At 36.7% G+C, this 24,952-nt stretch overlaps 1 protein-coding gene, 2 long non-coding RNA genes and 1 pseudogene across 5 annotated transcripts; 1 reads left to right on the top strand and 3 right to left on the bottom strand.

The window, feature by feature from the left end:
- The first annotated feature begins 545 nt into the window (after positions 1-545).
- LOC113658149 lies at positions 546-5,726 on the top strand. Of its 2 annotated transcripts, XR_007139221.1 has the most exons (5): positions 546-669; positions 758-842; positions 937-1,022; positions 1,114-1,241; positions 4,939-5,726. It is a non-coding gene; the product is annotated as an uncharacterized LOC113658149 (long non-coding RNA). The 2 variants fall into 2 exon arrangements; XR_003444325.2 differs by lacking the exon at positions 4,939-5,726 and having other exon boundaries at positions 1,114-1,749.
- On the bottom strand, positions 2,243-8,363 carry LOC125140022. Of its 2 annotated transcripts, none has more exons than XR_007139223.1 (9): positions 7,843-8,363; positions 5,685-5,885; positions 5,486-5,596; positions 4,201-4,335; positions 3,692-3,760; positions 3,363-3,453; positions 3,151-3,277; positions 2,942-3,059; positions 2,243-2,682 (listed from the first exon to the last, which is right to left on the bottom strand). It is a non-coding gene; the product is annotated as an uncharacterized LOC125140022 (long non-coding RNA). The 2 variants fall into 2 exon arrangements; XR_007139224.1 differs by lacking the exon at positions 7,843-8,363 and adding an exon at positions 6,151-6,289.
- A 1,386-nt stretch (positions 8,364-9,749) lies between these two features.
- Positions 9,750-17,984, bottom strand: LOC113658148 (structural maintenance of chromosomes protein 1A-like). Its single transcript, XM_047806831.1, has 4 exons — positions 17,730-17,984; positions 16,784-16,889; positions 15,808-16,023; positions 9,750-10,309 (listed from the first exon to the last, which is right to left on the bottom strand). The coding sequence occupies exons 1-4, from the start codon at positions 17,925-17,927 to the stop codon at positions 10,302-10,304; spliced, it is 528 nt and encodes a 175-aa protein (XP_047662787.1). The 5' UTR covers positions 17,928-17,984; the 3' UTR covers positions 9,750-10,301.
- Positions 17,985-18,768: 784 nt separating this feature from the next.
- LOC125140077 lies at positions 18,769-24,559 on the bottom strand (annotated as a pseudogene).
- Between the last annotated feature and the right edge of the window lie 393 nt (positions 24,560-24,952).

Below are 24,952 nucleotides of genomic sequence, written 5' to 3'. Positions count from 1 at the left end.
AAACTATTGGTTGAAATTCTACCAATCAAGTCACATTCTGTTGCTAGGTAGATTATGTATCAGTCTTGTAGTCTTGTATAAACACGTATAAAATCTGTATTTCTATGATATCCAATATTCACAAAAGTATGTCAACCTTTTAACTGCTAACATTGGCCTCTTAGCTGGTTGGCTAGTTAATGACAGCTAGGGACACTAGTACGGTGTAAAACAAATTAACAAATGCAAGAAAACATTAACAAATCCGAAAAGAAATTAAATTCGAAATGTAAAGTTATTCGTTTAAATATAAGAAAATAACAGAATTAATCCACAGTAATCCATTCCATTCCATCCATTCCAACTTTTCCCTGCGGCAGACTGTTGAACTTCATGTATACCTTGAGTGACAGGTGTCTTGTCCAATGATCGCTAAGTGTTCCAATCACAAACTATACCAACCTCTTTCAGCTATTCTATCTTTCTCGATCTCCCGGTTACGCTTGGACAGCTTTCAGTTGAGCTTCTGTAGTAGGGTCAGTAGGGGGTGCCGTTGAGCTATTTTTCCTCATTGCGTTACCCGCAGCTGGGTGGATTTGCCTTCATATACGCCACTTCCGGCGGATACGGCGCGCTGTTCAATTGTTTGGCGTGCATGTTGTTGCTCGTCGCTGGAAGGACAAAGTGTTGGTAGGTCTTTCTTTTTTATTTTTATAAATAGTAGTATTTAAGAGAGTTGGATGCGTTTATAGATTTATTTATTTTTTTTTGTTACTAGTATGTTCTGGGTATTGCTGTCAAAACTGTATTCAGTTACTACACTCTACTTGTAAATGCTGTCGGGCTGGTATTGGATGCTGCATGTGAGTTTATTAATTAAAATAAATTGCCTGATGGCATATAATGCGTTATATCAAGAACGGGATTCGGGTGTAACGATCCTTTTTCTTTGTTCAGTTAATTTTATGTATGTGGTGTGCATGCTGCTGTTACCCATACTGGTCGAGAGTGGTGCACACTGAGATTTGTGCAGCACACTGCATGTGAGTGTATATTGTGAAATAAGATCTCTTATACCCAGAATAAGAGTGGTTTTGTGTAATTGTTTTCTTTTCTTGGTTGTGTGCATTTTAGATATTGTTGACAGTTAATACTGACGGTGAACGCTGAAAAGACCCATAGGCTGCAGTGTATTGTGCTAAACGCGAGGCTGCAGCAACTCTCCGTTGGGTCTGGTATGCAGTACAAGAAACTGTAAAATAGTATGTTTGTTTAATTGATTTGTGTAATGGATTTTAATGATAATCATAAATTTGTTTTTAGATGGGTTTAAGATGTATTGTGAAGCATTGTTTTTATTTAGAGATTGGATAATACGTTTATTTGGAATTATGTAATGGTGCTGTGTAACATGAGTTGGGTTATATTTGAGAATGTAATTCTATATATACTTAAGTAAAGTTGGCCCCATATTCCCAGATTCGATTTTCCAGAGTCAATAGCTCCTGAGCTAAAGGGTGTTGCTACACAAACCACACCTCTTTTTTATCTTAGTAATGTAGAGAGGCAGCTACAATGCAGCTACAACCTAATCTTCCTCAATATCAGCTTTCCTCCGCGTTGGACAAAATACTTAATTCTGTATGTGCGAACACCGAAGAGACAGATTCAGAGGGACCGTCTGCAAAGTGCAAACCCCGAAAAGCGAATACAAAAAAGTCAATAGCTTTACTGTAATACACTTTACTGTCACCAAACTCAGAACACACATCACTGATGTCCTAATACATGTACTAAAACACTTATTTTTGGGAAATGTCTTTTTGTTTAATTTTTATGATTTTTTGTAATTTAAAAAAATCAATAACTTTACTGTAATACACTGTACTGTCATCAAACTCAGATCACACATCACTGTCATAATACATGTACTAAAACACTTAGTGGGGAGAAATATCTTTTTCTTGATTTTATGATTTTTCATAAAATTAAAAAATCAATAACTTTACTGTAATACACTGTACTGTCATCAAACTCAGAACACGCATCACTGATGTCTTTATTGATGTACTAAAACACTTAATGGGGGGAGCTCTTTTTCTTGATTTTTTTTTTCTTGATTTTTCATAATATAAAAATAAATTGACTATGGAAATTATACTCTAACTTTACTGTAAATATTTTGAGAAACCTTGCTTTTTGATTATTTATTGTTTGCAGTATGAACATATATACAACAATATACAATAATATACATTTCACTTTTATGTACACTTTAAACACATGTAATCCTGCTTCTTATTTAAGACCTATTACAGATATCATTAAATGCTAGGGTCACTGTACTTGGTTTAGCTCAATGCACAATACCAAGGGATATGCCCGCTCGGTATTTCCTCGTCTGTCATCCTAAGGCAGTTTATGTGGAACCATTTTGTGCATGTTCCACACTGAATATATAAGGGGGAAAATATGAAAATTATTTCTATAAAATATTTGCTTTAAAAATCCTGTAATGCATAAATGTATTGAAATATTTAATTACTTTAAATTTATCTATAGATAACATCAACCTTCAGATTATCCACTACAATGTTTACTGTACCGTTTTAAACAACTGAAGTGTAAATCTCACCCAAACAGCAGCCACAGCTTTTGGTAGGTTCATGTTTCCACAAAAGGAGCAGAAATCTGTGTTTGGAACTTGAAAAACAAACAAACAAAAAACATGAACCTGAACATGTTTTGCTTTAGTGTTATCTGACACAATTTAGTCTGACATTTTGTCACATTTATTTATTTTATTTTTTTAACTACGGTGACTAGACTGTAATAATGAATAAAATTTATAAGGTGTCCAAATAAATTTGGGTTTCACTGTATATAAAGTATATACACAGATGCTCATACACAACCTCTTGAGTTTGCAAAAAGAATACAGAAATTTCAAATACAATAATACCTGATCCTTTTAGAATGACTTCAGCCACGTCTCTTCTTTGCTTAAGTGATTCTTATGATGGGTCAATGTCAAACATTTGTGGAATGTTTGGGAATTCTTTCACTGTCCTCTTGGCCATCTGTACAGATAGCATAACACATGTACTGTCTCTTATACAGTAAAAATACAATGCATGTTGTCACATCTATTTTAATGTTTCTTAGAATTACCTCTATTACAAAGACTCCACAGTTGGTGGTATCTTTTTGAAAGGTGTGGACAATCTTTCCAGGCTTCCATCTGATGTCCACCCAGTCCTCCTTTCCAAGTCGGTTTCTACGCATCTTGAAATACTCTCTAAAATATAAAATGATAGTTATTTATCGTTTATTTTGCCTCATTAATATTTCACCTATTTTCCATAATCTATCTTATTACCCACATTTTGTAACAGGCCTTTTCTGAGTCCTCCAATTCGTTTGACCCTTGCATGGGGTCAACCACAAAAATTTGCTCGAAAGGTCATGAAGATACTGGTGGGGGAAAAAATTACATTATACCTTTTCAGTAGTGTCAACAAATAAAAATCAACATTTTCTATAAAACTGTAAAGCCACAGTTGAGTTGATTAAGAAAAAATGAATATTTTTATATAGACAGATATCCTTTTAAATGCGCATGCCATGCAAAAATTCTGATAGTAATAATAATGACGATAAAAAAATTCAGAGATGTTAGCATAGAATATTACACAATTAGCTATATACTCACCACAAACTTCCAGTGTACATTTGCTATATTGACAAATCCAATGGCTCCATCATAATCATTAAAGGTGACCTGATACAATGTGTGGAAATTAACAAAAAAAAACAGAACAATTGTATTTTGTATACAGAAGCAAAAGAGACATTAAAGGTTAAAATCAACATTTTTAAGTATATCAAGGATTCTAACATTAAAATAACACACAATTCGAACCCATGCAGACATAACAGTACTAAAGTGACCAACAATACTGGCTGTCAAATTAATTGTGATTACTAAAACTTTTTTTTTTTTTTTTTTTGGTACTTAATATAATTGTTTTAATTGGTTGACAGTCCCAATTCATTTGTCTTTTGTATGCCTCTGTGAGATGTTTGAGGTGTGGAAACATGTTTGTAATTCCTGTCAGTTGTTTGTCATTGTTAGAGATATTTAATAGGAAATGTGATTAATCATGCTTAATGTTTACACAACATAAAAAATAAATATAAAATTACTACAGAGGTTCTTACATTTCTTAACCCTTGCCTGGTCATTTGTTCTCTTGATTTGTGTAAAATCACACCTATGGAGTAGTGATTCAGGTGGTATAGCCGTCCAGCAGTATTTGTTGAATTGAGGATGGTGCCAATGTAACATTCTATTGCCTAAAAATATTGTAAAGAAAATTAGTGATTCAATAATGGCATGTATCATAGAGGCTACAGTTAAGTCTGGCCTGACTACTGGTTCTCTCTTTTTTTTTAAATGAGTAGCATATCAACAACAACAAGTTTGATGACAGTACAGTGTATTACAGTAAAGCTATTGAGTATAATTTCCATAATAGTCAGTTTATTGATTTTTATATTATGAAAAATCATAAAATAGAGATTTCTCCCAAATAAGTGTTTTAGTACATGTATTAGGACATCAGTGATGTGAGTTATGAGTTTGGTGACAGTACAGTGTATTACAGTTATTGACTGTTTTTATAGTATTCGCTTTTCGGGTTTTGCACTTTACAGACGGTCCCTTGGAATCTGTTTCTCAGTTGTCTGCACATAGTCTTGTTTATTTTGTCCACCGCGGAGGAAAGCCGATTTTGAGAAAAATTTGGTTTTAGCTGCCTCTCTACATTCCTAAGATAAAAAAGGTGTTATTTGTGTAGTAACACCCTTTAGTTCAGGAGCTATTGACTCAGGAAACTCGAATCTGGGAATATGGGGCCAACTTTACTTAAGTCTATATATTGTCTTCTTTTTTTGTAGAGTGCTATGTGCTCGTGGTCCTGTTGATCACTGTTTTCCCTACATTTATTTTTTTGTATAGTTTGTTTATTGGCTTTGAAGCTGATTATTTGTTATTTTTGTTTGTTTGATTTATTTATCGGCCCATAGTTACCCTGTCTCCTTGCTTATTTAGAGCACTCTTAACAAAAGTAGGACAATACTACATCAGGTTGTGTACTATTTATGACAATCGGAGGGGGGGGTTACTCACTATTAATTGTACAAGTGTTGTGTGGGCTTTGTTTTGTACTTTTGTTTATCGGATTTGTTTCGTTTTTTTTTCTTTTTTTTCTGAATTGTATCGTAAAGTGGCTAAACCCTCGTTAGAAGTAACCTTTGTGCACGTATGCTGGTTTAAGTCCTTAGTATGATTAAGTCAAGAGAGCGAGAACCATTTTAATAAATGTATTGATTTAATGCAATATTGGTCTGAGTAATTTCATTTATTTGAATAACTGCGGGAAGCCCTTTGTGGGATCTCCTACCCATGTAAATTGGAGTGGCGTAGTCACTGACAATTAGTTACCTATCTGACTCTGTCCACTTCAATTTCAGACTCATTGTGGTACAGTTTGAAAAGCTGTAACTGCACATTAGCTCTAACAACCTTGTCTTTCAGCCTCTGGTAACGCTCAGCCTGGGGATGAGGAGAGACGGACAGATTTTGTTTTAGGTGATACATACATATAACGTATGTTCAAATAAGCTTTAGATAATCTGATCACCTCTTTCTCTTGCTTGGCCTCTTTGCGTTCAGCCACGATGTTCTTCTTACGGTGGTAATTGAACTGGGCGTCCTCTTCCATCTTTACCATCTCTTTCTTCCTGCGATCATACTCCTGAGCTAGTTCCCCAGAGCGGGAGATCTCCTCAAACAGAGCCGTTCTCTCTTTGGGATTTTTCATAGCTATGGATTCCACAGCACCCTGTGAGAAGAAACAGTGTAGAAACTAGAAAATTGTGAGCAGTAGGCTGTAAAAATGGATTGGCTAGCTTAACATGTTTCAATGGGAGGTAGCTAGTGGGTGAGAATATGTAAATAAACAAAATGGAGGGAAATGGGTATAAAATAGTATAAAATAAAATAGACATTCACTGTGCCGATTACAACTCGCGTGAATGTGCGCTCATGTCCGTTATCCTCACAGTACACCATACCGACACATGCACGGTTAGCTGCAGGTTTTCTACCGGCGCACCGTGAATCAGGTCTTTCAGGGTTTTAACACTGAGGTTACTGGTCTTTTCTGCCAGCACAAAACTGATGGCGTCCATCAGGTTGGATTTTCCTAAACAACAAAGAGGAAATTTGTTCTGCAAATAAGGCAGAGTAAAGGACTCCAGGCATATTGTCCACTCCTATTATACCATAAGGAAAATCTGACCGCGTGCACGCACCTGTGCTTCTCCGTAGAGTGTGCAGAAGTGTGTAATGCAATCTAGGAGCAGTGATTGGCCAAACCTCCGATATTGCAGTCGCACACATTTCTTCTGATTTTAGTTTGTAGTAACGAGTAACGAAGATGCTTAGTGGAAATATAGCGGAGTAAAAGTATACACTTTATCTAGGAAATGTAGTGGAGTAAAAGTGAAAGTTGACAAATTTAAATAGTGAAGTAAAGTACAGATACGGGAAATTTCTACTTAAGTACAGTAACGGAGTATTTGTACTCCATTACAACACTGGACCTGTGTTAATATAGGATCAGCTTTCCAGCGCTGGAGAGAACTGAAGGAGCGGGAATGGCCGCATATTCACAGATTGGAGTTTCCCGAGTCAATAACTCCTGAGCTAAATGCTGTTACTAGCAAAATGCGGTTGTAGCTGCCTCTCTACATTACTACGATAGAAAAGAGGTGTTATTTGTGTAGTAGCAGCATTTAGCTGAGGAGTTATTGACTGGAAAGCTGATCCGATATTAACACGGGTCCTACTTCTTGCCTTATCGTTAGCCTTTTTTCCGCTTTCTTTCTTTGTTTTTGTCAATGTTATTAGAGAAGAGATACTAAACCAGAAAGTACTTTTGACCAACTTGCTCAATATAATACAAATGACAAATAGCAGATTTCAATAAATCTATAACTGCAACCTACCAGTCAGTGGTGTAAAAGTTTTCAAAGCAAATAAGTACAATACAGAAAGACACAACAAAATAAAATAAAAAATCCCCAAATAAGACTTAGGAATATTATAGAAAATTAGAATAAATAAAAAATATTGCATGTGATTATTGAATTTTACTTTTCACTCAACTAGAGAAACTGAGAGTGTGAAGCATTTTGTTTCTTTTAGAAATTGTTTCCTGTCTTACTTTAGAACTACAGACAATGCAATGTTCAGAATTTTAGATGGATTTCATGCAGATCTGTATCACTTTTCTGAAACACAATTTTAAATGTGAATTCCTTGTTCTAAAAACAGCATGTTGTGAAAACAGGAAATGACAGAATTCTAAAGGCAGAAAGACATCAAACCACACACTAGAAAGGGAAAAAGCAAACAAGGAACAAAGAGGTAAAATTGTGCTACAAATAAGGCAGAGTAAAGAACTCCAGGCATATTGTCCACTCCTATTATACCATAAGGAAAATATTATTGTTATGGAGAAGTTTTATTAAATATTAAATTATTATTGTATATTTACTTTATGCTTATGTAGAATAAATAAAATGATGTAGGGATTTTGTTTCTATATAGAGAGGGGCGTATCTCATGGCTGAAACATGATGTTTATTAGTGCTTATAACGCATAGCACAGAACTCACTGGTATGATCTGACAATCTGTAAACAGAAAAACAAGCGCTAAATGAATGGAGCAATAAGTCGGCATTATTCAGACCTATATTTATCTGTGTGAGCAATAACAAAACCTGTCACTTACCCGAGCCGTTTGGTCCGATAATAGCTGTGAATTTGCGGAAAGGTCCGATTATTTGTCGGCCTTTATAAGATTTGAAATTTTCAATCTCAATTAGTTTCAGATAGCCCATTTTGCCAGGTGCTGGAACACGTTAAGCTCCCTGTGATGATAAACAGAGAGAAGTGCTTGACTGCAGGTTGGGTGTGTGTTTGGATGTGAGGATGATCTGATTGCTGCTGATGTTACTGAGCTTTAAAACTGCAGTGTTGTGAAAATCAGACTGATTGTGTTTTAAAGCTGTGTAATCTGTCGCCTGTCCCCCCCCCCGTTTTTTTTTTTTTTTCTATTGTCGCACATTGCATCGACAGGTCAAAATAATAGTCCTCTATAGGTATTTATATCACAACATCTTCATCTCATACGGATCCCCCAACCTCATCTCCAAGATTAGAAATGCTCATAAATCATCTTTGTCATTAATGTAAAATTAATGTAATATTAGCTAGAAATGAAGGCACTGTCTGTGTTACTGACATATTAGAGAAGAGAAGAGAAGAAAAGGTGGTGGAGGGAGGGAGAGAGGAAGGGAAGGGAGGGAGAGGAGAGGAGAGGAGAATAGAAGAGATACTTAATCCCCAGATACAAGGCTTAGGAATGTTATAGAATATTAAAATAAATAAAACTATTGCACGTGATTATTGAATTTTACATTTCATAGTAGTGAGTGTGAAGCATTTTGTTTCTTTTTGTTTCCTGTCTTACTTTTGTGCTACAGCATCACCACAGTGTTTAGAATGTTATGGACATTATCTTACATTACAAGAGATTAGCAATTAAGAAATAAAATATTGTGAATAAAAAAATCAATTTAACAAAGCAAACAGTATCTATTAAAGAATTTTGCATCACCTTTCTGCAAGACAATTTTAAGTGTGAATTTTCCTGGTTCTAAAATCAGCATTGTGTAAAAACAGGAAATGACAGAATTCTAATAGCAGAAAGACATCAGACCACAAAGTATAAAGGGCAAAGTAAATGTGAGAATCAGTAGAACTTATCTTAGTGTGATAGACATAACAAATTTCAAGAGAAGTAAAGAAGTAGAAGTGAAGCTGAATTCATTCCAGGATGAAGATCCTCCTCCTCATCATCCTCTACCTGATCTCAGGTGAGATATTCATCTTTAGTAACTGTATGTATTTATTCTGGATTTTAAAATAATTAAAAGGCTCAGTGAGGTTACTGATATGAGTGTGATTTTGGATTGATTGACAGGTCCAGTAGACTGCTCTGATGTGATTGGTTACTCAGGTGGAAGTGTCATGGTTACCTCTGATATAAACTGGTACAAAGGCAATAGTAAATTTATCTGCAAAGTGAATGAAAAAGACTGCACTGATATAATACGTGTTGACACCAAACGCCAACAAGTTCAAGAAGGAAGATTCAAGTTGTATTCAAACTCAGACAAAAAATTCTTAGTATTGATCAGAAAGCTGAAGCCACAAGATGCTGGAATGTATAGATTTGGACTGGGGGATCAGAGCAACTTGACCATGAACCTAAACATTTATAATAGTGAGTAAAAAACAAATATATATGCTTGTACTTTTATAACTGCATTGAAGATAATACACATATATAAAGCTTAGAATATCTACTTTTGTTTGTTTGTTTGTTTAATTGACAGAAACATCTTCTGAGTTGCCAAAAATAATGAACGCTTATCTTGGGCAGAATATTACCATCACCTGTAACTATCCAGGGGAGTATGAGAGCAACACCAAATATGTCAACACAATGGATGATGACATTAAAATTAAACCAATTCTTGATACTAACACAAATTTTCAGAACGGCAGATTCTCCATTTCTGATGACAGAAGTGCTAAAGTTCTCAGTGTGAACATCAGGGACGTGAGAGAAACTGATGAAGTATTTTATTTATTTGGTGTGAAAAGTGGAAAAGGATCAGTCAGATATAACACCTACTTTACACAGGTGTGGCTACATGTTACAGGTGAGCATTTTATTTTTGTAATTTTGAAAATACATCATTCTGACTCAGAATAAACCTCACAATAAACCTGTGTACATACAGATGATTTTTTTTCAATCTCATTTAAAACTGAGCACAAAAATTTCCCCAACAACAGACACCTACCTGATGACCTCAGCAGCACTGATAGAAACTCCATCTGCAGTGTGTTTCAGTAAGAACTCTTTACTCTTTATACATAACTCACTTTTGGCTGCTAATGTTACAGATTGTATTCATGTTTAATGTTAAAAATGTTTCTTCTTTTCTACTTTTTAATTTATATTTGCACCCATTAAATTGTAAGATATGTGTCCGGTTGATATGTTTGGTCTGTTCCTGTTCTGCATTGTGTCTGTTTCTGGCTCCAGCTTCCTCTATCATAATCATCATCATCAGTGTGTTTGTCTGTGTGACTCTGCTGCTGATCGGAGGATGTGGACTAATGATCTACAAAGTGAGACAGAAGAGAACACAAAGTGAGATTTACACACACACACACACACACACACACACACACACACACACAGAGCTGCTGAAAATTCATGTCTTTGTTTATAACTACAGATAATACAGCTTCATTCAAGAGAAAAGAGAAAAATCAAGTGAGTATTTTGTGTGTGTGTGTGAGAGAGAGTTTGTATGTGTGTGAGAGTGTTACCCTGTGAGCGTTAGCTTGTAAATGTAAGCGTGAGCATGAGAGTTTGAGTGTACATCTTTGACCGTGTAAGTGTGTGTGCGCTCAAGTGACTGTGTAACATTATGTTCTGAAGCTTGTTATGGGAATATGATAGAATTCTATGATTTATATACATAACTTCAGGAATTTCCTTATTGATATACAGTAAATGAATGAATGAAATTGGGACATAGAAGCCTTTATTATCAGCACACAGACATTACAGCACTGTGGAATTATTTTATTTGCATATCCCAACTGTGGTGGCTAGAGTCAGAGCACAGGGGGAGCTATGATACAGTGCCCCTAGATCAGGGAGGGTTAAGTGTGGCAGCTTGGCAGTGCTGGGGCTTAAACACTGCCCTTCTGAGCAACAATCCAGGCCCTTAACCTCTTGAGCCACCACTGCCCCATACACAATAACCTTAAAGTGAACACTGAAGTCATTACTGTGAGACGATTTGAACAACTAATATATTTTTTTCTCCTTTCAGCTTACTCCTGATTATAACACAGATTCAGCTTCTATGTATGAAAACATAGAAACATGTGCAATTTAAAACTGCACCAGAGAAAGAATCAGTCAGAACTTCCTGCTCGAACTGCTGAACTCTGTTGTGTTTAATGTTCTGAGCTGCATCATAGTGGCTCAAATCTCAACTCTGTACTGTGTCTCTCTTTACTTCATTATGGTACTGTTATCTACTATGTGTGTGTGTGTGTGTGTGTGTGTGTGTGTGTGTGTGTGTGTGTGTGTGTGTGTGTGTGTGTGTGTGTGTGTGTGTGTGTCTGAATGCCTTTGTTTTGTTAAATATAAAGTTAATTATGAGTACAGCACTTCTGAGCAAAAGTTTTAGACAGTGCTGAATTAGAATGCTTTCAAAAATATATACTTTAATTTGTTTCATTTTACCAATCTACAAAGTGAGCAAACAGAAGAAAAATCTAAATCAAATCAGTATCTGGTGTGATTACTGTTGTAAGGCCCTGGCAGGTACAGGATGGAGTTACAGGAAGCTTCCTAGGTTCCAATTCTGGTTCTTAGCCAACAAACCCATATAAATACAAAGATATATCTCAACCAATTGTTAACTTATCAGTCAGAAGACAGACAGAAATAGATAGTAAAAAGAGAAGGAAAAATAGGAAAAGAAAGGAGAGATGTAAGGCAAATAGACAAAGGAAAATCGATGCAAAAATACAAAAAGTTGAAGAGTTGATTAAAGAGTTGAAAGACGTAAATATGACTAAAAGAAGACAACGAGGGATCAGAAGAAAGGAAGATTATAATGCATTAAGTTTTATTTTCAGAAGTTCAGGAGAACTCTGAATTGCTTTCCTTTTTCTTATATTCATGTATTCTCCTATAATAGAATTGATAAGATTAATATTGCTTATTTTGACTGTAAACTTAGATGACTTTCTTGCAGTGAAATCTTAAAAAACCACGGTGCATTTGTGGGTGAAATCTGCAAATGAAGTGTTTCAACACTCGCTGTCGAAAATTTGATGGCGAGAGATAGTTTCAGTCATATGTAATCACAGCTTTGCAGCTGCAGGGAGTTAACTGCTACCATATAGCCATATATAGAATTGTTTAAATATGAAGAACAAACATGAGTAGCACTCTGAGGGTCGCAGACGAGAAATGTTTGGAGGACGAAATTTGATTTTGGCTGTCAAAAAGCCCAAGGGGGGCCAGACTCGACTCGAGCGAAATCCAACTTGCAATAGCAATGTTACAAAGTCTATATAAGGCCCATGAAATGTCATCTGGGTGTGCATTCTAGTGTAGCCTCAGTGCATGTTATACTCTATGTGCATCAGAGAACAAATGCAAGCTTACACTTGGAGAGTGTTTATTGGTTTGTTATAATCTTAGCATTTTAATTACTTTTGCTTATTCTAATACTGTTTGATTATTTGAATATTTTATTTGTAATTTTCTTTTATTTTACTTTACATATTTTACTTTACACATTCATCTGTAATACATTGCTTTTAATAAAAACAAGGCCTCCCATTGTGAGGACCCTGAAAAGACAAAGATTGACCAATTATACCAAGCATGTGCAAATGATCATCAATTTCATACGTGGGTTGAAACATACAGCTTCAGTCTGGGTGAGGAACAGACAAACTCTGCTACTAAGGTGAGGTTGTGGAAGACATTTCAATGAGTCCATGCAAATAGGCATCCAAGTGACAGAGAAAAATTATATCTTAACAAAACCAGTATAGAAAATAAGCTAAACAAGCTAAACAAAAAGTCAGCACTAAAAATCGTAAAAAAGAAAAGATGCTTCACAAAAACAGCACAAAAATAAAAGATACAGCAAGCTAAAAAAAAAATAAGGAACAAAAACAACGAGGGGGAAAAACAGAAAAAAGGAAAAAGACTGTCAAGGAAAGTGAAGAAGCAGGAGACAAAACATCAAACTCTGAGCAAAGAAACAGGTTAAAAAGAAATAACATGAAGGAAAAAAACAAGAAAATGTGCACAGGGGTGAATAATGACAAGTGATAAGAAACACCACCGCAAGGCAAGTTTATTTGTATAGCACATTTCATGTAGTGATGTGCTCAGATTTTTTGGTTCTGGTCAGAATTCTGGCAGCAGCGTTCTGTATGAGCTGCAGCTGTCTAATGGTCTTTTTGGGGATCCCAGTAAGGAGTCCATTGCAATAATCCACCCTGCTGGTGATGAAAGCATGAACAAGTTTCTCTAAGTCCTGTCTTGAGACAAAACATCTAATTCTGGCTATATTTCTGAGATGGTAGTAAGCTGATTTGCTTATCGCTTTCACATGACTACTGAAATTAAGGTCAGACTCTAAAATTACACCAAGATTTCTGACTTTATTGTGTGCCTTTAGACCCCTAGAGTCAAGGTGTGTGTTAACCTTGAGAGTTTCATCTTTATTTCCGAATACAATGACTTCGGATTTGTCTTTGTTTAACTGGAGGAAGTTTTGACGCATCCAACTGTTAATTTTATCAATGCATTTACATAGAGAGTCAATGGGGCTGTAGTCATTAGGGGACAGGGCTAAGTATATCTGGGTGTCATCTGCATAGCTGTGGTAAGCAATTTGGTTCTTTTTCATTATTTGACCAATTAGGAGCATATACAAATTAAAGAGAAGCGGTGCAAGAATTGAGCCCTGTGGGACTCCACATGTCATGGATGTCTACTCAGATTTATGGTTACCTATGTTCATATAGTAACCTCTCCCTTTTAGGTATGATTTAAACCATTTGAGGACCATCCTTGAAAGCCCTACCCAGTTTTCCAGTCTATGTAAGAGTATGGTGTGATCTACCGTGTCAAAGGCAGCACCACAAGATCTAGTAGCACCAGCACTGATATTTTACCCGAATCAGAGTTTAAGCGAATATCATTTATAATCTTTATGAGCACTGTCTCTGTGCTATGATGCTGGTGGAAACCAAATTGAAAATTGTCCAGTTAGCCATTTGAATTTAAGAATTTGTTCAGCTGATTGAAAACAACCTTTTCAATTATCTTGCCAACAAAAGGAAGATTTGAGATTGGTCTGTAGTTGCTAAAAATGGTTTTGTCTAGGTTACTCTTTTTTTAGGAGAGGCTTAACAACTGCCGTTTTTAGGGACTCTGGAAAAGTGCCTGTGAGCAGAGAGGTATTTACTATTTTTAAGAGGTCAGTTTCTAAGCAGTTAAGTACCTTTTTGAGAAAGGATGTGGGGAGGGTGTCAAGGCTGCAAGTTGATGCTTTAAGATGTTGTACTGTTTCTTCCAGGGTTTTTATATCAATTATGTCAAATTCTGAGAAAATGACCAATTTTTGAGGTTGTTGTAGTGAGGTCTGACTGACCACATTACAATATGAGGCCGTATTGATTGCCATTCTGATATTACTGATTTTCTCAGAGAAAAAGGTTGCAAACTCATTGCATTTGTTGTCAGAGAGCATTTCACTAGGAACTTGATTTGGGGGGTTTGTTAGTGTCTCTACAGTAGCAAAAAGAGTGCGAGTGTTGTTTATGTTGTTTATAATGTTTGAGAAGAAGATCTGTCTAGCTGTGCCTAGTTCTACATTGAAAGCACAAAGACTGTCCTTATAGATGCTATACTGTACTTCAAGTTTTGTTTTCCACCACATACGTTCAGCTTTTCTGCATGTTCTTTTCATGCTCTGTACCGCTGTTGTGTTTCTCCAAGGTGCTTTACGTCTGCCAGTGATCATCCTGACCTTTACTGGAGCTATACCATCAATAACATCTTTAACTTTTAAGTTAAAATTTTCAAGGAGAACATGAACAGAGTCTGCTGATATGTTTGGCAACATAGATATAGCATTCATAAATACCTCACTGGTGTCTTCATTTATGAACCTTTCTTCGACATAGACAGATCTAGCATCAGTGGCATGACAGATCAATAAATCAAAGTAAACACAGAAATGGTCAGATAGCGCTTCATCCTTGATAACAGTAAATGGAATGTTTAGACCCTTGCTAATGAGCAGATCAAGAGTGTGTCCCCTATTGTGTGTAGGACCTTGCACGTGCTGGGTCAGATCGAAAGTGTTTAAAACATTTAACAGTTCAATTGCAGTATTGTTTTCTGCATTGTCTATATGAATGTTGAAATCTCCAGGAATAACAAAATAATCAAATTCAGAGGAGATTGTTGATAAAAGTTTTGTGAATTCATCAACAAAAGTTGGGGTGTATTTGGGAGGCCTATAAATAATTGTAAACAGAATGCGTGGTGTACCTTTTAGAAAAATACACAGATATTCAAAAGACTGGTAATCACCAAGTAACACTTGCTTGCATTGAAAGGCATCTTTGAATAAAGCAGCTATTCCTCCACCTCTTCTAACAGCTCTACAGACACTTATAAAAGTAAAGTTGGGTGGGGCTGATTCATTGAGGACTGTAGCGCTGCAGCTGTCATCTAACCAGGTTTCATTTAGAAACACGATTTCCAGGTTGTTAGTGGTGATAAGATCGTTAACTAAAAATGATTTGTTCTTTAATGAACGGATGTTCAGAAGTGCTAATTTAACAGTAACTGGTTTTGGCCCTGTATCCATCTCAGAATGACGTCTTAAAGGCAGTAGATTAGATAGAGTTGTCGTGCGGCTGGAGAGGGCCTTCGTCTTTCTATCACATATCAGAACAGAGATAGGGAAAGCTAAAGGGACATTGGGCTCCCGCTTGTTCTGAAAACATTTCTGATTGTTACTGCTGCCATAGCGGGGACCCAACACATATCAGTTACCAGTGCTGTTTGCAGATGAGGGCTGGTGTGATCCCTGATGTTGAGGCAGAGGTTGGAGTGCCCTCTCAGATGGAGGGGGAGGGCAGGCTAGGCCCGAAGGCTTTGGTGGTTGTGGAGCCCGCCGTTTCTTGGTTGGTATTTGGGGACAAAGGGTACAATGAAGGCCTCTAATCACCAGAACAAGTCCATAATCCTGAGTTGGTGGACATTTTGTTCCTAATATTTGTGAAAATAAAAAAAATGGAGAAGATTTGAAGGTGGGGTTAATATTAATGCAAGGCACTGTATCAAAACACACAAGTGTACAAATTAAATGGTAACATTAGTGACTTGGTTCATTTAGTTCAGTGGGGGGGGGGGGGGTGTAGTAGGGCTGCTGATTTTCTGAGTTCATATCCCAGGTACACTAAGCTGCCACTGCTGGGCCCCTGTGCAAGGCCCTTAACACTCAATTGCTCAGTTGTATAAAATGAAATAAAAATGTAAGTCGCTCTGGATAAGGGCATGTGTTAAATGCTGTAAATGTAAATGTCTATGAGAATTACACAAGTTTATTGAGGACTTTTGGGTGAATCAAGATGAATCAATTTTTAAAAATCCACATGAATTAAAAATTTATTTGAAGGGTCTTAAATTAATTTTAAAAATAATTTTTAAAAAAGTTTGAAAAAATAATCATTTTTTAATAATTTTAAAATAGGTAATTTGAAAATTTGTTTTTTAAAGTTAAGTGAAATGGTTTGAATAAAAATGTTATTTAATGATTGAATTATAGCGTATTATTAATTGTTATTTCATACAATCATTTTTATGAAGGGTGCCAATAATTCTTGAGGCTGTTGAATATTTCTTAAGCATAATAACAAAAGACAGGATACACTACTGTTAATTAGAGGGAACTGAGTTTCTGTATTTTATATGATAGGTTACCTGTGAATGGCAAAAAGCAGACCGAGGGCTGCCACAGTCTACTCACCTCCAGACAGGTTGTCCATCGGCCTGAATCTCTTTCCAGGAGCCACGCAGTTGTAATTGATTCCATCCAAGTATGGTTCTTCAGGGTTCTCTGGGCCTAGGAATGCCTGCGATGGAACAAATAAAATGATTTATATTTGTAACAGTGACTTAACTGTTCACACTTATACAGACAGCAACAAGCCTGGATAATAAATAAGAACTCAGGTGCAAGTATAAACATGCAAGAACATGCAAACTAAGGTTTAGAAATAAGAAAATGTTAAACTGTAAAATGTAAATATAAAATAATGAAGAAGAAATATTAAAAATGAAAATACAGAGGAAAAGAAGAGTACAGTAGGAAGAAAAGGTTCTGAACTGGGAACACGTACACACGTGAGAGGGGTGAAGTCATGACCAACATCATAACTAAAGCACATCATGAACTTAACACCACATGACGTGTACTGAGAGATGACACAGTGGATGATTACCACAAACAATACATTTAACATGTACTGTAAAAAGTCCTGTTTGCTCACTCAAACTGAAGTAAATGTTTGTATTTGTTTTTCTACAATTCTTATTAAATATATATTTTTTATTTGTAAATTATGCTTTAAATCTGTATACTTTATCCATTCATAGATAATCCAGCTTTGTCCAGGTGGAGAATTAATGTCATGATCATGTGTGGAAGTCTCAAGAGTTCATAAACTGGATTAAAAATTACATTTGGCAGAATGTACAGTAAGCTCTCTGTCTCGCTGTCTCTCTCTCTCTCTGTCTCTCTCTCTCTCTCTCTCTCTCTCTCTCTCTCTCTCTCTCTCTCTCTCTCTCTCTCCCCCCCTCCAGATATCAGTCTAATTAATATAAAATATAAATCAATTATTATCATTAGGCAGATTTGAGTTAACAGCTCCAGTTAAAATGCTGGGTGATCATAAAAACTTTTTTATCCAGACCTGTGCACTGCTGTTATAAGAGAGGGCCTTGTAGATTTCATCAATATTGGTGGCGACAGACTCGAAGCAGGTATTAAATCGGTCGAATCTCTCCTTTTTAATCTGTTCAAAAGCCTGCTTGGCCTTCTTAGCTCTTTTTCGTGCTGCTTCAAAAAAAAGTACAGCCACACCTGAGTGCTTCCAACTGGGCTCACACATGCAAAAGTGATCATAAAAAATTGTTCGGAGTGCATATGTACCTTGGAAACAATATTGAAGAGGTTAGACACTGTGTGTGCGTGCGTGCGTGCGTGCGTGCGTGTGTGTGTGTGTGTGTGCAAATAAAGCAGAATATTGCCATCTGCCGGATGAAATGGCAAATTACAGCAGCCCAAAACTAGATAAATAGTGGACAATGGAAATGTGAGAAAAAAATGCGTTAGAAAAAGTGAATGTTTCTTTAGTTTTGTAGACAATAAACCGGCGAAATATATAATATAATGTTGTTTATGATGCCATGATTAATAATAAGCTAATTTATTATTTAGTTAGAAACATTTTTAGAACTATTAGTAGTTTATTACTGATGTTAGAGATGTGGCTTAGAAATTGAGGAGACAGCTAATATAACAGCACACAGTTCTGTCCAATTGACCTTTTTCCACTAAAAAAAAACACCAAAAGTAAGTTACATGTTCTAACTATCATTAATTAACTAGTCATCTGTCTAACAAGATAACCGTTTTCATTTCAATATGTGCTGTAATTACTGCTAGCAAACAGACTGCATCTTCAGTAGAAGTATTTGGACCAGCTGTTTTCTTTAAAACTATTGGTTAAAATTCTACTAATCAAGTCGCATTCTGTTGCTAGGTAGATTATGCATTAGCCAAAAGTAGTCTTGTAGTCTTGTATAAAAGCTTGTATAAAATCTGTATTTCTATGATATCCAATATTCACAAAAGTATGTAAAGCTTTTAACTGCTAACATTGGCTTCTTTGCTAGTTGGCTAGTTAATGACAGCTAGGGACATTAGGGATATCCAGCTTGCTAATAGTCTTAATATTCTGCAGGGAAAACATGACAAAATGAGTGTCAGCTGTTTAATACCACAATGGTTTGCTGCCTCTGAGGTCTGACCACTTGTTATTAACCAATCAATTCTGTTCTGCCTCCGAGGCACAGATGCTTTCAGTACTATTACTGTAAATTTGCAAAAATGTAAAATTTCCCAGTGATCTTTAAAAAAAATTCTAAAGCTTCCTAAATAGCTTCCTAAATACTGTGGCAAACCGTCACTGGTTTCCTGGAACTTGTCCCTGACGCTCTCCAGCTTCTCCATGGCCTTCATGTTGGGAGCACTAATGCGCTGGAGGATGCTCTGCTCGTTCAGCCTCTGCTGCAAAGTGTTCATCTCAATGAACAATGGGGGGCAAGTTGTGGCCTAATGGTTAGAGAGTCTGACTCATAATCCTAAGGTTGTGGGTTCGAGTCTCGGGCCCTCCACGACTGAGGTGCCCTTGAGCAAGGCACCGAACCCCCCAACTGCTCCCCGGGCGCCGCAGCATAAATGGCTGCCCACTGCTACGGGTGTGTGTTCACAGTGTGTGTGTGTTCACTGCTGTGTGTGTGCACTTTGGATGGGTCAAATGCAGAGAACGAATGCTGAGTATGGGTCACCGTACTTAACCGTATTTCACTTCACTTTCACTTTCAATCTTGATCTCAAAAATGGTTTCAAAACAATCTCCTGGCTTTGAAATATACCAGCCTGTAATTGTGCATCAACTTTTGTGCCTCGATAGTGAAAATAATTAAAATTCTTTACTAAAAAATGAGGCATTTTTGTATATAAATAAGGTTTATACCAAATATTAATCTTTTTTTTTGCAAAATATATGTTAATATGTTGGAAACAAGTTAGACTAAAAAGGTGAAAAAAATGGCTATCATATATACTTCATTTTTTATAAGCAGTCAAAACAGACAAGGTCAAGTTGACTCGGTGCTCCTAATTTGCATAGGAATTCAGGTAAGGAAAACAGGAGGGTTAATGTGTATTTACAGACTACTGTTTTGCAATAAAATTGAAAACAAGGGCCCATAAGTGAGGCTTGTGATATATTTTCTAATTTGTTATAAAAATACTGATACCACAGAAATTCATCCATCCTTCCATCCATCAATCAATCAATCCATATTCTGTACCACTTATCCTACACTGGGTTGCAGGGAATCTGGATCCTATCCCAAGGGACTTGGAACACACTCACACACTATGGATAATTTAGAGATGGGAATCAGTCTAAAACAAATGCATTTGAGGAAACTCCCAATATACATGGAGAAAAGAATTATCAATATTATTCATTATTAGTTCACACAAGCAATAACTGTACATAGCTACAGCACTGAATTCAATTCAGTTCAATTTTATTGTATAGTGCTTTTAATGATGGATGTCGTCTCAAAGCTGCTTTACAGAATATAAGAAATATAGTACAAATTGTTTATTATACAAAGATTAATATTACACAAATGTCTTAATATAAAATCTTAATATAGTCACTTTCTAGAGGACAAACATTGGTTGCATGAACAAAAATTAAGAACCTGGATTGAAAAAAAGTTTTATTCCTGTTTTTTTTTTTTTTGCACCAAATTTTAAACTGATGAAAAATAATTAGTTTGATTTAGCCATTAATCTAGTTTTAGCCTTAGAGCAAAAACCTTCATTTTGAAGTTGAATTTGTTTTTGAATCAAGATGCTCTTATCCAGAGCGACATACAAAAGTGCTCAAGTCTCTATCATTGAACACATTAGCTCCACTAGGTTCACTAGGTTGCATACTGTATATAAAATACCATGAGCCTAAAACACTGTTAATTTTTTTTAAATAAACACATACAACAAACAGGGGAGAAAGTGCTAGCTCAAATTTTGAATAAAACAGGAGAGAATTTTTGTTCTAGTTTTTACACAAAAAAATCTTCTCATGAATAACCTACTTACTGAGAATCCATCATAGGGAACAATCAAATACAGTAATGTCTCTGCGTACAGTTTCCTAAAAACCTTCAATTCAATTCAAATTTATTTGTATATCTCTTTTAACAATTGACAAAGCAGCTTTACAGAACATAAGAAACATAATACAAAAAGTTTTAAATATTATACATTATACTATAAGATTAACATGATGCAATATTTCAAGATTAATATTAGACTTATATTTAAATGTCTTTGCATTTATCCTCAGTGAACAAGCCTGAGGTGTCTGTGGTGACTGTCGCTCCCTTAGATGGAAGAGGAAGAAACCTTGAGAGGAACCATCATTTGGGTGACACTGGAGAGTGTGATTATAAACTGTTATAAATACCAGAAAGTGATATTATGAGTAATATCATTTCTACAGTCATATAGAGTCAGACAATTGTGTATTGATTAAGAAGGTTGTTGTCCTCAAACACCACATGGATTTGGCATCTATTCTTTGAATGCCCGTATCATCATAAAGCATTGAAGAACATTGCTACTAAATCTTTGATACCTGAGATACTAGGCAGTTCCTGGCCTTGATGAGGATTCCCAGTTTCTCCAATTCCTCACTGTACTCTGTGAGTCCTACCACCTTGTTGTCAATCCGATATTAAGATGAGGCACCTAAAACACATCAATGCATCTAAAAGACTGATAAAATTTACAGTTCCATCATTTGGCAGATGCCATTATATCCAGAGCGACTTACATTATGTCGTTTTTATACAACTGAGGGTTAAGGGCCTTGCTCAGGGGCCCAACAGTGGCAGCTTGGTGGATCTGGGATTGAAAACACAACCTTCCGAATGGTAGCACAACACCTTACCCACTAGGCTACCACATGCGTAAAATGATTTAATAAAGTATAAGAAAAAAAAACAAGACATTCACTGTACCGATTATAACTCGTGTGAATGGTCGCTCATGTCCGTTATCCTCACAGTCAAGTCAAGTCAAGTCACCTTTATTGTCACATCACCACAGCACATGTGCCATGGTGAGTGAAATTCTTGGGAGCGAGCTCCAGAAATTGCAGAACCATTTACATACAGTAGTTAAGAAACAGAAATTAGAACAATTTACAAACAGGTTAGAAAAATGTGCAAAATGCTTAGTATACCAGTTGAAATGTGCAAATGCGGAAAATGTGGAAAAGATGCAATGTGCTCATACATAGTCAGTACACACAGTGTACTACTAGACATATTTACAATGCACTACACATTATATACAGTATGAATTTGATATATATATATACACATATATATTTAAGTATGTATAAGTATAAATATAAATAATATATGTAAGTATAAATATTGTATACATGTAATATATACGTAACATGTAAGGTGCAACAGACTGTACAGATACAGAAATGTCCTGTGGTACCGATAGCTTATTGTCAGATAGATTGTTATATTAAATTAAATGCAGTGTGTGTGTATAGTCCAGTGTGTATAGATGCAGTATGAATGCAGTGTGTGTGTGTGTGTGTGTGTGTGTGTGTGTGTGTGTGTGTGTGTGTGTGTGTGTGTGTGTGTGTGTGTGTGTGTAGTCCAGTGAAGTTTGAGTGCAGTGTGTAGCATACCATATTGTGGAAGTATGCAGTATGCTGTGTTAGTTATGGCTGTTAATTAGTCTGATGGCCTGAGGGAAAAAGCTATCCCTCAGTCGACTAGTGTGGGATCGGATGCTGCGGAGACGTCTTCCTGAGTGGAGCAGAGAGAGCAGTCTGTGGCATGGGTGGCTGGCGTCATTAGTGATACTCCGAGCTTTTCTTATACACCGCCTGGTGTTGATGTCCTGGAGGGAGGGAAGCTCACCTCCAACAATGTGGCTGGCAGTTCACACGACCCTTTTCAGGGTTTTACGGTTGCCAGCGGTGCTGTTTCCAAACCAGGCATTGATGCAGTGCATCAGGATGCTCTCTATAGTGCAGGTGTAGAATGTTCTGAGGATGCTGGGGCTCATTCCAAACTTCCTCAGCCGTCTCAGGAAGAAGAGGCGTTGGTGTGCCTTCTTGTGTCGGGTGTATACAGGGAATACAGGAGTGGGCTGAGGACACAGCCCTGAGGAGCATCAGTGTTGAGGATCAGCGGGGATGAAGTATTGCTGCCCATTCTTACCACCTGACTTCTGCCTGTCAGGAAGTCCAGAATCCAGTTGCACAGAGATCTGTTTAGTCCCAGATTCTGGAGCTTCGCAACAAGTGTGGCAGGCACTATTGTGTTAAATGCTGAACTGTAGTCCACAAACAGCATTCTCACATAGGTGTTCTTATTTTCCAGGTGGGAGAGAGCAGTGTGTAGGGTGAAAGCGATAGCATCATCTGTGGAACGGTGCTGCGGTATGCAAACTGTAGCAGATCAAGTGAGGCAGGCAGCACAGAGCTCTGTGTGTATTCTCTGATGAGTTTCTCAAACTGAATGGGTGTGAGAGCAACTTGCCTCCAGTCATTTAGACATGTGATTATATTTTTCTTTGGTATGGGCACAATGGTGGATTTTTTGAAACACGAGGGAACCACAGACAGACACAGGGAGAGGTTGAAAATGTCTGTGAACACACCGGCCAGTTGGGATGTGCATGCTCGGAGCACACGGCCTGGGATGCCATCAGGACCCGCAGCCTTGCGGTGGGCGGGGTTGTGAGCCTCGAAACGAGCATAAAAGTTATCTCATCCGGTAGAAAGGCGGTAATGTTCACACAGTCGCTGGTTTGTTGCCTTTAAAGTCCGTGATGTTGTTGATGCCCTGCCACATGCTTCTTGCAACGTTCTTCAACGTTGTTTATATATTGTCTTTTTGCGGCTTAGATGGTTTTCCTGAAATCGTAGCTGGCTTGTTTGCGATCGTCAGGATTCCCGGATTTATAAGCAGACGTCCGCGCTGACACAGTACACCATACCGACACATGCACGGTTAGCTGCAGGTTTTCTACCGGCGCACCGTGAATCAGGTCTTTCAGGGTTTTAACACGGAGGTTACTGGTCTTTTCTGCCAGCACAAAACTGATGGCGTCCATCAGGTTGGATTTTCCTAAACAACAAAGAGGAAAAATGTGCTGCAAATAAGACAGAGTAAAGGACTCCAGGCATATTGTCCACTCCTATTATAGCATGAGGAAAATGTAATATTATTATAGAGAAAAGTTACATATTAAATTATTGTATATTCATATTGCATTATCTGCTTATGTAGAATACATAAATTGATGTAGTTTTTGTGTCTATATAGAGAGGGGCATGTCTCATGGCTGAAACATGACACATTATGTTTACTAGCGCTTATAACGCATAGCACAGGACTCACTGGTGTGATCTGAAAAATCTGTAAACAGAAAAACAAGCGCTAAATGAATGGAGCAATGAGTCTGCGTTAATCAGACCTGTATTCATCTGTGTAAGCAATAACAAAACCTGTCAATTACCCGAGCCGTTTGGTCTGATTATAGCTGCAAATTTCCAGAAAGGTCCGATTATTTGTCGGCCTTTATAAGATTTGAAATTTTCAATCTCAATTAGTTTCAGATAGCCCATTTTGCCAGGTGCTGGAACACGTTAAGCTCCCTGTGATGATAAACAGAGAGAAGTGCTTGACTGCAGGTTGGGTGTGTGTTTGGATGTGAGGATGATCTGATTGCTGCTGATCATGGGCGTAAATTTCATTTAACAGTAGGGGGGACAATAAATATAAAATTTATCATGAGGAATTTTTGAAAGGGACACAAATAATACAGTCAATAATACAGTCAATAATACAGCCAATGGTAATTCAAAGTGCTTTACACAAAGAAAGTAAAACTATCATAAAAAAATGACAACAATAAAAAAAACAAGGAATTAAAAAAGGTTTAAAATTGTATTTAAAACGAATTAATACACTTAAGAACAGAATAGAAATTGATTATACAAAAAAATACAGTGAGGTCAGTTCGGACGTAGCACAGTGCTCATTTAGTAAATGCACAGCTAAACAATATGCTAATTGTGGCCGTTAATGTTAAGTTAACATTATGACAAGTCCCAAATAAAACAATGCATGGGAAACGGCTTTGGCGTGTTAGTTGCAGTGCACTATGGAACAAGCTATTGTAAAGCTAACTTTAACTAGATAAGTCAGATTTTAATCGCTAATATAGCAGATTCATGGAAAATTACATCGGTAATCAGCATTTTTGCCGCAACTAATTTATGAATGAATT

The sequence above is a fragment of the Tachysurus fulvidraco genome, chromosome 23 (genome assembly GCF_022655615.1).
Source record: "Tachysurus fulvidraco isolate hzauxx_2018 chromosome 23, HZAU_PFXX_2.0, whole genome shotgun sequence".
NCBI lineage: Eukaryota > Metazoa > Chordata > Actinopteri > Siluriformes > Bagridae > Tachysurus > Tachysurus fulvidraco.
This window is presented reverse-complemented; position numbering and strand designations above follow the sequence as displayed.

Bases quoted from the DNA above. Each gene is read 5' to 3' on its own strand.
- LOC113658148 (XM_047806831.1), bottom strand. From the start codon at position 17,927: ATGTGTGAGCCCAGTTGGAAGCACTCAGGTGTGGCTGTACTTTTTTTT. The intron at 16,890-17,729 runs GTCTGGATAAAA...GTTCCATCGCAG, and splicing joins CTTATAACAGCAGTGCACAG to GCATTCCTAGGCCCAGAGAA. The intron at 16,024-16,783 runs GTGAGTAGACTG...CACAAATATTAG, and splicing joins GATGGACAACCTGTCTGGAG to GAACAAAATGTCCACCAACT.